Raw genomic sequence first — 14,750 nt, forward strand, 5'->3', positions numbered from 1 at the left:
AAAGTCTTGGAAGGAGAAGGAGTGGACATGTTGCACCAACTGATCAGAAAAATAATGGAGAAGGAAGTTATACCAGAAAAGTGGAGAGAAAGTACCCTGATACCTATATTTAAGGAGAAGGGAGACATCCAGAGCTGTGAGAACTATCGAGGGATAAAGCTAATGTCTCATACCCTTAAAGTATCTGAAAGGGTGTTGGACAGTAGACTGAGACAAGTGGTGCGTATCGGACGGCAACAGATAGGATTTATGAAGGGATTTGGGACAGTCGACGGAATTTTCGCACTTCGACAGAATATGGAAAAACATCGGGAAAAGCAGAAAGTACTACATATGGTTTTCATTGACTTAGAGAAAGCGTATGATAGGATCCCACGGCAAGAAGTATGGAGAGGCCTGAGAAAAAGAGGAGTGCCAGAAAAGTATGTCAGAATTGTCCAAGAATGCTACAGGAATGTTACAACTAGAGTTCGGAGTACAGTTGGTACAACGGATAGCTTTCAGGTGAAAGTCGGCTTACACCAAGGATCGGCACTAAGCCCACTATTATTCAACATAGTGTTCGATGTCATAACGGAAAATGTCAGAGAGGAACCACCCTGGTGTGTATTATATGCTGATGACATTGTCTTAGTGACCGAAAGGAGAGGACAGCTGGAAAGAAAATTAGAAGAATGGAGAGTTGCTTTGGAAAGCAGAGGAATGAGGATTAGTAGGTCCAAAACTGAATATTTTACGACGGATACAAGGGGCGATCAACAGGCCACAATTAGACTGAATGGTGAAAAGTTGAAGAGAGTGAAAACATTTAAGTACTTGGGATCGATGGTAGACGAGACAGGGGAAATGGAAAAAGAAGTGAACTTCCGGATTCAGTGTGGCTGGAACAATTGGCGGCAAGTTTCGGGTGTGATATGCGATAGAAGGGTACCAGTAAGAGTGAAGGGCAAAGTCCACAAAGCAGTCGTTAGACCTGCTTTGATGTATGGGCTAGAAGCAGCCCCTTTGAAAAAGATTGAAGAGAGGAAGATGGATGTAGCGGAGATGAAGATGTTGAGATGGATGGTGGGAGTCAACAGAACAGACCGAATTAGGAATAAGTACATAAGAGGAACGGTGAAAGTAGTTGAAGTCTCCAAGAAGATCCAGGAGTCAAGGTTGAGGTGGTATGGACACTTGAGAAGAAGAGTTGGCGAAGACCACGTAGGAAGGGAGATCATGGAAATGGAGGTGGACGGAGTTAGAAGAAGAGGACGGCCCAAAAGAAGATGGATTGACTGCATAAACGGAGATCTTGGGGAGAAGAATATAAATCCAGAGATGGCAAACAATAGAAATACGTGGAAAAGGCTCATTCACAACGGCGACCCCGAATAGGGAAAAGCTGGGAAGAAGAAGAAGATATATATATATATATATATATATATATATATATATATATATATATATATATATATATATATATATATATATATATATATATATATATATATATATATATATATATATATATATATATATATATATATATATATATATATATATATATATATATATATATATATATATATATATATATATATATATATATATATATATATATATATATATATATATATATATATATATATATATATATATATATATATATATATATATATATATATATATATATATATATATATATATATATATATATATACTCAGCACATTTACGTTGGTTCATGTTTTTTTGTATATGTAATAGTAAAGAAGGAATGTTACAATTATTAAAAAATTGTGAATAATGTAGTCCCATGAAACTTATTGATCGAGTAAAATACTGATAATGTAAAATACTACAAAGATAATGTTTATACTCGAATCGCGGACTGACTGAGGAAGAATGAAGGCAGCGCCATCAAATCAGTTGTCTGCACTGATTGATACTGCCACAGCCTGTGCCGTGAAAGGTACCTGCGCCAATACGACCGTGCTGTCAGACCTGAAGTACCTTGAACAAAACTAACCATTAACAATATCAAGTACGTGTTGTTCACACGTGATATTCCATAAATGACACAATTTTGATGAGAGGAGAATCTTTCACTATGATTAGTTTGCAAGAAAGTGAGATTAACCTGTGAGTAACTTCCAAAGCTGTAACAAGAAGCGACTTATTCTTTACTATCGTGGCGTATCAGTTAATATCTACCCGAACAGTAGAGTAAATGAACCTGATATTTTCTTTTCATCTGTGATCACTGCTGTTGGTATGCCTATTCGACAAGACATTGACAGACACTGATGGCCATTAATTTTTGACTGCTGGACAACCCTTGTGACAATACTGAGTTAAAAGCGTTTTGGAAAAAGAAAAAAAAAAAAACAATAATGCCATCACCTCTCCTCACTTTCTTATCGAGTCAGTTCTGTGTTCTGAAGCACATGCTCTAATGAAGTGATATCAACCTATCGTGGATGAAGACACTAACTCAGAAGAATTACTACTACAGGTGGAACGATATCAACAACGATCTCATGAAAAGTTTTTTTATTTATTTATTTATTTATTTATTTATTTATTTATTTATATATTATTATTATTATTATTATTATTATTATCATTATTATTATTATTATTATTATTATTATTATTATTATTATTATTATTATTATTATTATTATTGTATTTCATTTTATTTTTTTTTAGATAACATAAGCTTGTGAATTGTGTACAACAAGTAACAAGTGAAAAAATAAAGTGTGAGCTCCAATACAGCCAGAAAATCCAGCAACTCTGTGGGTAATCTCTACTTTCTAGGTCAGGTCACTGACTCGCTAATCACGCGCTTTACCAACAGACGTCTGATCAGAATGAATTTTACTCTCAGACTGACTCATCAGGTCCATGAGCCCTCCGAGAACTGGGGACAGCGAGGGCATGTAAAACATCGTTAAGAGGAAACTTAATGAAAGGCATAAACTTTTCACAGGGTGGAGGAGAGGAAGGAAAAAGAACCTGAATTGTCCGGAGTTTATTTTTTTTTAGTAAAGATTTGAGGTAAGAATGCAGTTGGCAATGATTACATCAGGTTGAAACAGAGCAGTGAAAATTTATGAAGAAAAAAGTTCGTGGAGATACCTTTCGCCAATGTTAGAAGTCAAGGAGAGTTAGATTTGAAAAGGTTTTGACATTTTCTATTTATGAAAGACCTGGTTAATTTAAGAAACAGTCTTGGCCTGATTCTGGGTAGAAACGTAAAGCGCATGATTTTCAGAAGATGGAAGGCTCAAGTACTATTTACAGCCTACCCCTCTGTCATGTATAACACAAGAACAGGCTGGGTTAAAACAAAGTTTAAACTTTAAAGAGTTTAGAGTGAAAGAGGGTGGAAAGTAAGGCAAAGACATCATTACCTCCATTACCCTCTCACCACGCAAAAATGGGTCTCCGACATGGATGTAATGAATCACCATAATACTTATTCAAGTCCCAATAATTAACTGAGGCAAAACGTCAGAGGCATCTGTGTTTCGAAGGACCCTGAGGAGTAATAATTATTTGAACGATAGGAAAAAATACAGAAATTGAGGTTATGGTAAAAGGAACCCAACGGAGAAGACAGAATGACAATAAACAAAATGTTAGGCGTATTTTCAAGATAGTACTCTAGCTTGCGAGGGATATAGCAACGTTAAAAGTTATTTGGCAGGTTCGCCAATGAATGGAAATGGAAACCAAAATTTGTGGCGAACACTGAAGTGTCCGAGAATGGAGATCTCAGCAAAGAAAAAAATGTGGTAGAATGTGCTCTACTTGGAAAAAAAAAACAGTTATTGTTTGGATTAAAATATTTTAAATAAATAATATAGACACGAGACATTTTAATAAACATTTTGCTTCGTGATTTAAAGGCTCCACTGCAAAAATTTTTGTCTTTAAATTCTTAAGAGGATTTTGAAGACTTCATTTATATCCCTTAGCCTGCATTTCGGTTGTCACAATTAATTTGTCTAGTATTTCGATACTGTTCTTGTGATAAAGTGACCGGAATTACGTACCTTATTCGAGATAGGGTGCACAAATGTAGTTGTATAGCGTGACCGGTATGATTCTTAACTGAAAGTTTCATCAGTACAGTGTTGTGCATCAGATGAACTAACTTGAGAAAATTAATAATTAATTGTAAATTGTGCAGCAGTGTCAGCAGTAAGTTTAAAAAGGATGGTGTCTTACCAAGGACGTAGAGCAGCAAAATGCCATAAAAGTCCTTCACCTGAAGTGGACGCTTTGAAGGAATTGCCATGGAGCTCACGGGCGAGATACAGTCAGTGGCATTAATTGTGCGATCAGAGAATGCCTTAGTTATGATGCCCGACTCCCGTAGTCTAACAATTCTGTTGATATAGTGATCACGATATAGTTGTAGATTTGTGTATATATATATATATATATATATATATATATATATATATATATATATATATATATATATATATATATATATATATATATATATATATATATATATATATATATATATATATATATATATATATATATATATATATATATATATATATATATATATATATATATATATATATATATAATGTGTGTGTGTGTGTGTGTGTGTGTGTGTGTTTGATCACCGAACAAAACTTAAAAAAAAAAAATTTACCCTTTTCTTCTTTTGTAGAAAAATTAAGCCGACATGCAACCAAACTTATTGCCGTCTCCAGCGTTGGTCAATAAAAGCTGAAAATTAATAAAGCAAGCAGATTTATTAACAGAGATCTTTTACCTGGTGGGACGGTACAGTGAGTATAGACGGTAAATCAACATTCTTGTGCTAAATGTGTCGCTATGGACGTGAAGGTGCCATGAGAAGGTGGAAGATAATTACTTTAATATTTTTCGTATTGTCAGAGTTTAGTCTCACATCTTGAATCTCCAAATGATTGGTATCTTTGAATGTTGTAATTTTTTTTTAATATAATCTTCCTGTAGGTCAACACACTTCTTCCACTGGTGATGGAGTGCCTGGATCCCGTAGAGAGGTCGAGCCCCGAGATGAGCATTCATGGCCCCATGACCTCACCTTTGGCGTAGCTTTATCCGGCTAGATATTTCTCTCAGGTTCGGGAACGAATGGAAGGCAGAGGGTGCTGATCCAATGGGATCGGAAGATAAGGAACGATCTGGAAGCCATAGTAATAGATTTATGCCATAGCCACCGCCAAAGTTAGGGCTGGAGTATTGTCCTGATAGAGCAATCTTTAGTCACCATTCCTGGCCTCTTTTTGATGTTGTCGTATATGTGTGATATTGTTCAGTGAAGGCGTGGCGTCTTTTTTAGATAATCCACCTAGAACACGCCTCGTGCATCACAGAAAACGAACGCTTGACTTTTCCGCCTTTTTTGGGGAAAGTGATGCCGACACTGCTTCTACTGCCATTTGTTCTCAGGATGGCGGTGATGAAACTAGGACTTCTCCATGGTAAAACAATCAAGCCGGAAAGTTTTCTGAATATGCTTTGAAGAGTTCCAAATTGTTGGTGGAGAGGGTGCACCGTGGGCGCTTTAGTTCCGGGACTAGGAAACTTGGCACCCAGTAGCACAACTTCAACATAACAAGTTTTTCTTCAGAATGCTTCATCCCTGCTCCATGGACATCCCAGACTGTCTATTATTTGACAGATGACAGTCGCCGATCCTCCAAAACAATCCCGAGAACAAGGTGAAGGTTCCCTAGCACTATCACAGTCAATGGCTTCCTTTACTTTGGATCGTTTTCAAAGGCTTCCTTGCTACGTCTTAATTCTCTGACACAACATTTGACCAGACATACAAATTAACGTCTTCTCCCAGTGCTTGATTATGATTTGGTACAAATGAACGTTTTCTCTATTTACTTGACTATGATTTTCTACTTCTCTTGGTTACAGCGATGAGAGACTGTTCCTTGTGGTCTGCTAAGGAGGATGATTGATTGATTGATTTAGTTTCTGACGCCACAATATTGCGACCATATGGAGTCACTGCAAAACTTGAAAGACAACATTGATTGTAGGTTAAAATATTGATATTAAAAACAAAAGTATGATGCGGTAAAAAAAAAAATAAATAAATAAATAAATAAATAAATAAAAAATCACAAAAAATGTGAGTTTGGAAAACGATGATGCGATTTTAAAGAATCTAACATCACTTTCTGTCGCAAATCACTCATTTCTCATTTTGCACCCCCTCCCCCCCGGTACCATACGGCCTTAGAGCCTAGAGGTGAAAATAAGCTAAAATAGAGCCAAATACTGCCTCTTACCAACAAAAATGAATAGCGAGCTGCACTACGGCTGCTATTCTTGTTAGTTAGGTAGTGATGGTCGCCATGTTCTTGATCTTGATCTTGCTGCTAGCATCCTAACCTAACTAAACCTTACCTATTCTAACTAAACATAACTAAACCGGCAAAAAATGAGAGCCGAAAGAAAGCCAATAAATTTTCAAAAAATCGCTGACGTTGTTATTGTTAATTTGCGATATATATATATATATATATATATATATATATATATATATATATATATATATATATATATATATATATATATATATATATATATATATATATATATATATATATATATATATATATATATATATATATATATATATATATATATATATATATATATATATATATATATATATATATATATATATATATATATATATATATATATATATATATATATATATATATATATATATATATATATATATATATATATATATATATATATATATATATATATATATACTCGTATATATATATATGTCTTGTTTTCCAGGGAAGCTCCGAAGTTCAACTTTATTATATAAATTCCTATGTTTCATCTCTTTCTGCAGGCATCTTCAGGCTAAAAAACAATAAACACACTAAGTGAAAGTTGTATGAGATTCACATCTAATGGCAATATACGCAAAGCCAAAACCCCACAAACACCAAGATTACAAACTGGACCAACAGCAAACACACCTTGCCTGTATGGCAACTACAGAAAGACTGAAAAAACTTGGGTTCCTAAACGCTATGATAACAGCATCAGAACGGAGCTCTGAAAGTTATTGTTGCTATGGGGGAATGACGTTGTTAGCACTGTGCCGTGAGTAGGAAAGATGGGCATTGGCAACACTGAAATCAGGAAGGAGTTAGATGGTAATCGAGATGAGATTCGGAGGCGGGAAACTAATTGGCCCGAAGAGCAGCAGCGCGCCAGCCCATCACAGAGGGGTCAACGATAAGGGGCTGTGCCGGTCCCAAGAAGAGAGGAGAAAGCGCCCGTTCCTAGAAGAGAGAGTCTTCGTTCGCCGCCTTTGCCACACTGCGACGCCAGACGAAGAGAAGGAAGAGAGAGACAACACGTTTCCAGCCTACGCAACACCTGTGCCAATAGTCTGCAGCGTGCTATCTTCGTGTGACGCTACGACAATGGTCGCTTGCCACTGCAACGACGTGACTGCACTACGGAGCATGGTGTGAGGTTAGTGTGCCCCGGCAGACTAAGACAGTGAGTACTTGACACTAACTGTGCGACGCGGTGTACACGTTGTGATCTCGTAGTGTGCTGTGCGCCTGGAGCTGTTCTGTGAGGTGAGATGTGCTATCCAGCGACAGAGACGCTTTGTAGAGTGATGGCCGGTGGTGTGACCCTTACTTATGCTGTAGAGTGGTAGTGTGCCTCGTGTACAGCGGTATTGCTCTGTGCGGGTAATAAAGACGTGAATGCTAGTGAGCCTGTGTTTTGTTGCCCCTTTCAGCAGTCTGTTGAGTTTAGACAGGTGCCGCGTGTGCGTGCCTCGCCCCCAGTACCCAAACGAGCCTGACCACAACATCGGTGGTGGATTCCTGTTGTGAGCACTGACCGCCTTGGGCTGTTCCAATGGTAAGTGTGTACCTGAAGGCGACAGAAGGCCGAAAAGGGGCGTGCACAACAGTTTGTTTTCAGGAGACTGGGATTTGTGAGCTGTGCAGCTCATACTTTGGCTAGTGAGGTGCCGGGCGAGCGAGCACGATGACTGACTCAGAGAACATAGCTGCCGAGGGGGTGAAGAACAGTGACCAGCAGTGGCGAGAGGAACTGAAGAACAGACTGTTAGCACACAGGAGAGGAAACTGGATGCGCAGGCACTACAAGCACAGCAAACGGATGAGAAACTGGATGCGGTGCAGGAATGATTGCGAGTTGCGACGCAGAAGGCGAGGCAGTTCACGACAGGAATTGTGGATGGCACTGAGAGAACCTGGCGCAGCAACTGGTTGCAGTGAAGGAGCGTGCCGAAGTCGCTGAGACCAGGGTGGAGCAGCTGAGCGAAAAGGTAGCAGGACTGCAGCGCTCTCTTGAGAAGCAGTCGAACTCCCAACCGGCACCGGCGCAGGTTGTTGATGTTTGGGGGCGGCCCGAGTGTCATGGTTACGCATGAAAGGGCCACCATTACTCCTGGTCGGAGCCTGGAGACACAGAACTCTGTGCAGGTGACAGAGGACAGCATGGTCCTCACCGTGCTCCCAGCCTCCACCTTCCTTGGTCGCGGCTTCTCATCGGGCTGCTGGTGGAGCTTCTGGCCGACACAAACCAGTAGAGTTTGACGGGTAAGTGGCTTGGGAAGCGTACTAGATGCTCGCCCGAGGACAGGGCTGGAGAGCTGAGGACAAGGCGCTACAGCTGGTGGCCAGTCTGTGTGGACCAGAGCTGGAGATCCTGGCACACCTGACGGTGGAGCAGCGGTCGTCCTACAAGAAGGTGGTGGAGGAGCTGAAGAGACGCTTTGGCAGTGTATTCCAGTCGTTGGTGTACCGAGAACGACTGAAGGGCCGAGCGCGTCAGTCAGGTGAGCCGCTCCTGTAGCTGGCTCAAGCTGTGGAGTCGATGGTGCGGCGAGTTTATCCAGCCGCGCCGGAGGACATGTTGGCGGTGTTGGCCCGCGACTTCTTCACAGATGCCCTGGGAAACCAGGTGCAGATCTAAATGAAACAGGCGCACCTATGGAACGTACAGGAGGCATTGACGAAGACCATTGAGTTTGAGGCCTTCCTGTACACTAAGGGGAGAACGGCAGCGTCTAGCCCTGCCTAGGCCACACCCTGCCGCCACTTCCGTGCCCGCCGCACGCAGGTGCAGCCAGCGACACCACGAAAGAAGAGCATCGCCAGCCCTGGTGAGTTCCGTGGCGCTTGCTAGAAATGTGGTCACCGCGGCCACCGCAGGAGTGAGCACCAGAGTGGGCGGAAGACGCGCTCGCTGGATAACTTGCGCACTCGTTTCCCTCCTACGACCTGCTATTGGAACTGCGGATAGCCTGGCCACCGCCGCTATTTCTGCCAGCAGCTGAAGAACGATGTGTTAGTGGGGATAAACGCGACCGGGATGGGGGCGAGGGCCGCTCTTCAGCCGAGTCTTCCAAGGCCCCCATCTGTGTAAAGTGCCGCTGCGCTGCTACACCAGTGGTCCGGGTGCCGGGTGTAAAGGATGGCCGCCCGTGTCGTCTCGTGGTGGACACCGGCACCAAGAGGACGTTCGCCAGGGAGGAGACAGTGGCAGCACAAGACCTTCCTGTATCGGGCCGGCAGTTGTGTGGAGTCACTGGCTACTTTGTGACCCTCCGCGGGCCTGTTTTTTTTTTTTTATGTAGGAAGAACACTGGCCAAAGGCAACAAAAATCCAACAAAATGCCCACTGAAATGCCAGTCCCATAAAAGGGTCAAAGCAGTGGTCAAAAAATTATGAATAAGTGTCTTGAAACCTCCCTCTTGAAGGAATTCAAGTCATAGGAAGGTGGAAATACAGAAGCAGGCGGGGAGTTCCAGAGTTTACCAGAGAAAGGGATTAATAATTCAGAATACTAGTTAACTCTTGCGTTAGAGAGGTGGACAGAATAGGGGTGAGAGAAAGAAGAAAGTCTTGTGCAGCGAGGCCGCGGAAGGAGGGGAGGCATGCAGTTAGCAAGATCAAAAGAGCAGTTAGCATAAAAATAGCGGTAGAAGACAGCTAGATATGCAACATTGTGGCGGTGAGAGAAAGGCTGAAGACAGTCATTTAGAGGAAAAGAGTTGATGAGACGAAAAGCTTTTGATTCCACCCTGTCTAGAAGAGCAGTATGAGTGGAACACCCCCCTGACATGTGAAGCATACTCCATACATAGACGGATAAGGCCCTTGTACAAAGTTAGCAGCTGGGGGAGGTGGTGAGAAAAACTGGCGAAGAAGTCTCAGAATGCCTAACTTCATAGAAGCTATTTTAGCTAGAGATGACATGTGAAGTTTCCAGTTCAGATTATAAGTAAAGGACAGACCGAGGATGTTCAGTGTAGAAGAAGGGGACAGTTGAGTGTCATTGAAGAAGAGGGAATAGTTGTCTGGAAGGTTGTGTCGAGTTGATAGATGTAGGAATTGAGTTTTTGAGGCATTGAACAATACGAAGTTTGCTCTGTCCCAATCAGAAATTTTAGAAAGATCAGAAGTCAAGCGTTCTGTGGCTTCCCTGCGTGATATGTTTACCTCCTGAAGGGTTGTACGTTACACCACTGTGTAACAGTGACCGTCTACCACAGCAGCAATTGAATGGTCAAAAAGGAAACTTGAGATGAAGTTACAGAGAGAAGGATAGAAACCGTAAGAGGGTAGTTTGGAAATCAAAGCTTTGTGCCAGACTCTATCAAAAGCTTTTGATATGTCCAAGGCAACAGAAAAAGTTTCACCAAAACCTCTAAAAGAGGATGACCAAGACTCAGTAAGGAAAGCCAGAAGACCACCAGTAGAGCGGCCTTGACGGAACCCATACTGGCGATCAGATAGAAGGTTGTGAAGTGATAGATGTTTAAGAATATTCCTGTTGAGGATAGATTAAAAAACTTTAGATAGGCAGGAAATTAAAGCAATAGGACGGTAGTTTGAGGGATTAGAACGGTCAACCTTTTTAGGAACAGGTTGAATGTAGACAAACTTCCAGCAAGAAAAAAAGGTAGGTGTTGATAGACAGAGCTGAAAGTGTTTGACTAGGCAAGGTGCAAGCACGGAGGCACAGTTTCGGAGAACAATAGGAGGGATCCCATCAGGTCCATAAGCTTTCCGAGGGTTTAGGCCAACGAGGGCATGGAAAACATCATTGCGAAGAATTTTAATACGTGGCATGAAGTAGTCAGAGGGTGGAGGAGAGGGAGGAACAAGCCCAGAATCATCCGAAGAGTTCAGCTTTAGAAATAGATGTGATAGCAGTGGTGCCATCTGGTTGAAATAGAGAAGGGAAAGAAGAAGGAGAAGCAAAGTTATTGAAGATATTTTTGGCTAGATGCCAGAAATCACGAGGGGAGTTAGATCTTGAAAGGTTTTGACATTTTCTGTTAATGAAGGAGTTTTTGGCTAGTTGGAGAACAGACTTGGCATGGTTCCGGGCAGAAATATATAGTGCATGAGATTCTGGTGATGAAAGGCTTAAGTACCTTTTGTGGGCCACCTCTCTATCATGTATAGCACGAGAACAAGCTGTGTTAAATCAAGGTTTAGAAGGTTTATGACGAGAAAAAAAGTGAGGAATGTACGCCCGGATGCCAGACACTATCACCTCTGTTATGCGCTCAGCACACAAAGACGGGTCTCTGACACGGAAGCAGTAGTCATTCCAAGGAAAACCAGCAAAATACCTCCTCAGGTCCTCCCAACTAGCAGAGGCACAACGCCAGAGGCACCTTCGCTTAGGGGGATCCTGAGGAGGGACTGGAGCGATAGGACAAGATAAAGATATGAGATTGGGATCGGAGGAGCACAACAGAGAAGAAAGGGTGACAGCATAAGCAGAAGGATTAGAGGTCAGGAAAAGATCAAGAATGTTGGGCGTATCTCCAAGACAGTCAGGAATACAAGTAGGGTGCTGCACCAATTGCTCTAGGTCATGGAGGATAGCAAAGTTGTAGGCTAGTTCACCAGGATGGTCAGTGAAGGGAAAGGAAAGCCAAAGCTGGTGGTGAACATTGAAGTCTCCAAGAATGGAGATCTCTGCAAAAGGGAAGAGGGCCAGAATGTGCTCCACTATGGAAGTTAAATAGTCAAAGAATTTCTTATAGTCAGAGGAGTTAGGTGAGAGGTATACAGCACAGAAAAATTTCGTATGAGAGTGACTCTGTAGTCGTAGCCAGATGGTGGAAAACTCGGAAGATTCAAGAGCGTGGGCACGAGAGCTGGTTAAGTCATTGCGCACATAAACGCAACATCCAGCTTTGGATCGAAAATGAGGATAGAAAAAGTAGGAGGGAACAGAAAAGGGGCTACTGTCAGTTGCCTCAGACACCTGAGTTTCAGTGAGGAAAAGAAGATGAGGTTTAGAAGAGGAGAGGTAGTGTTCTATAGATTAAAAATTAGATCTTAGACCGCGAATGTTGCAGAAGTTAATGAAGAAAATTTGAGGGGGATGTCAAGACACTTAGGGTCGTCGACAGAAAGGCAGTCCGACCTAGGGACATTTATGGTTCCCTCCCCAGAGGGGACTCCGAGGCTGGTGTAGGAGTCGCCATGATGATTTTAAAATTTTTGAGAGAAGGGTGTGTGTGTTATTAAGTGCTTGTAGTTTTGTGCGGAGGAAAAGAGTTGTCTTTAGAGGGCAGGCTGTGACTGCCCCCTTGTGTTGTGAGACAGCTGGTCACAGCTGGGTTTAATGATAAGTTCACAACACCCCCTTAACAGTGCTTTAGACCTCACTGGGAGTAATTATCGTTTCGGCAGGTGTCTACTGCCTCCTCCTCCTGTGACATCCAAGATTGCGGTGGGTCGCGTCGAAGAGGAGTTACCAGTCTACGTCGCCGATATGGAGGAACCCTGCTTGCTGGGGTTGGATTTCTTGCTTCAGAGTGCAGCCTGTATCGACTTCGGGAGGATGACGATGAAGGTATGTGGTGAAGACTTGCCTTTGCTCCCTTCAAGCGTTGCTGAACAGGTGGAGGGCCCTATGGTAGGTCCTGTCGTCGACGAGGAAGGACTGGGGATTCGATGCCGAGCCTCGAAGGAAGGAGGCAACGGTAGCGTCACCACATCTGCCCGAGCACACGAGACAGCGGTGAACAGCGGCCCGAGTGGAACGGGCAGCGGCACCGATGAGGTGGAGCGCGCACTGTCATCGCCCTTGGTGGACAGCGGCGAGAAGTGCCGCCAAGCTGACTCCTGGTCAGATGTGGAATGACAGTGAATAGTCGGGACGACTATTTGAAGGGGGAGGATATTGTTGTGAAGGGGGGCGATGACGTTGGTAGCACTGTGCCGTGAGTAGTGAAGATGGGCGTTGAGAGCGCTGAAATCAGGAAGGAGTGAGCTGGTAGTCAAGATGAGACCGGAGGCGGGAAACACTGTAATTGGTCCGAAGAGCACCAGCACGCCGGCCAATCACGGAGGGGTTAACGATATATGAGGGGCTGTGGCGGTCCCAAGAAGAGAGAAGAAAACGCCCGTTCTTAGATGAGAAAGTCCTCGTTCCCCGCCTTCGGCATACTGCGACGCCAGACGAAGTGAAGGAAGAGAGAGACAACACTTTTCCAGCCTACGCAACACCTGTTAGTTAGTTGTTAGTTGTTAGTTAGTTGGTTAGTGTGCCCCGGCACACTGTGTGTGTTAGTGTGCCCCGGCATTCTGATTCCAATATGGACACAGAATTATTAGAGGTTATATATATTAAGCACATAAATCCAGAATAAAATATTACCTTAACATCGAGTTAACTACATGTTGTAAGATAATGCTTCGGAGCTCCTTTCCGATACCATTATCATAGCGTTAGGAACCCAAGTATTTCAGTCACACTCTCTCGTTGCCATACAGGCAAGGTGTGTTTGCTTGTAGATCCACTTTTTAATCTTGGTGTTTGTGGGGATTTGGTTTTGAGTGTAGTGCCATTAGATGTGAATTTTATACAACTTTTACTTAGTGTTTTTTTTTGTTTTATAGCCTGAAGACGCCTGCAGAAAAAGGTGAAACGTAGCAATTGACATAAAATTTAAGTTGAGTTTCCCTGCAAAACAAGCTATCAACACCTTTACAGAATATATATATATATATATATATATATATATATATATATATATATATATATATATATATATATATATATATATATATATATATATATATATATATATACATATCATCTTCATCTGGTCCAGTACCTGCAAACATCATCAAACAGAGAGAAGAACATCATCTAGAACAGTGGTGACAAAAATATCTCTCCGAACAGTGGCTGGCAAAGACTAACTGATGCAGGTCAAGACAACGTGAAACAGTGGTGCCAGCGGTGTTCTGCGAACGAAGGCACACGAACTTCTGACTATCTCAAAAATCCAGTACACACTTATACACGAGTATCATGCCCCATCGGAGGCAAGTTGCGAGGCGTTATCATTCTCACCCTGCTTCAATCCTGGGTCATCACACAACCAACGTGCTTTCTCCCATGCCGCTCCCATCTCATCTTCGCCGCTCCTGACTCATCCCCGTGGCCACACTTGTCTGCTGATACACCTGTCGCCACCTGTTCCTGCTCATCACGCCGAACCTCTTTGCTGGTCGCCGTTACTGCTTCTTCCTGACGTGTGGGTGTCCCTTGGCTCCTTCCGCAAGCCACTCCCACCCAACACCCTCTTTAATCCGAATATTCGCGGTCAAGCCTTTATCGCAAATTTAAGTAAATTTAAGTGATCCAGATTATTCTTGTCTTTCCACT

General features: G+C 42.3%; 1 protein-coding gene across 1 annotated transcript in view; it reads right to left on the bottom strand.

Moving 5' to 3' along the window:
- Nucleotides 1-14,750, bottom strand: part of LOC135094758 (glutamate receptor ionotropic, kainate 5-like) — a 75,040-nt gene that overhangs the window by 11,442 nt on the left and 48,848 nt on the right. The window contains exon 10 of the mRNA XM_063995116.1: nucleotides 4,220-4,380. Coding sequence (XP_063851186.1) covers nucleotides 4,220-4,380 — 161 coding nt within the window. The remainder of the gene's footprint in view (nucleotides 1-4,219; nucleotides 4,381-14,750) is intronic.

The sequence above is a fragment of the Scylla paramamosain genome, chromosome 46 (genome assembly GCF_035594125.1).
Source record: "Scylla paramamosain isolate STU-SP2022 chromosome 46, ASM3559412v1, whole genome shotgun sequence".
In the NCBI taxonomy this organism is placed as follows: Eukaryota; Metazoa; Arthropoda; class Malacostraca; order Decapoda; family Portunidae; genus Scylla; species Scylla paramamosain.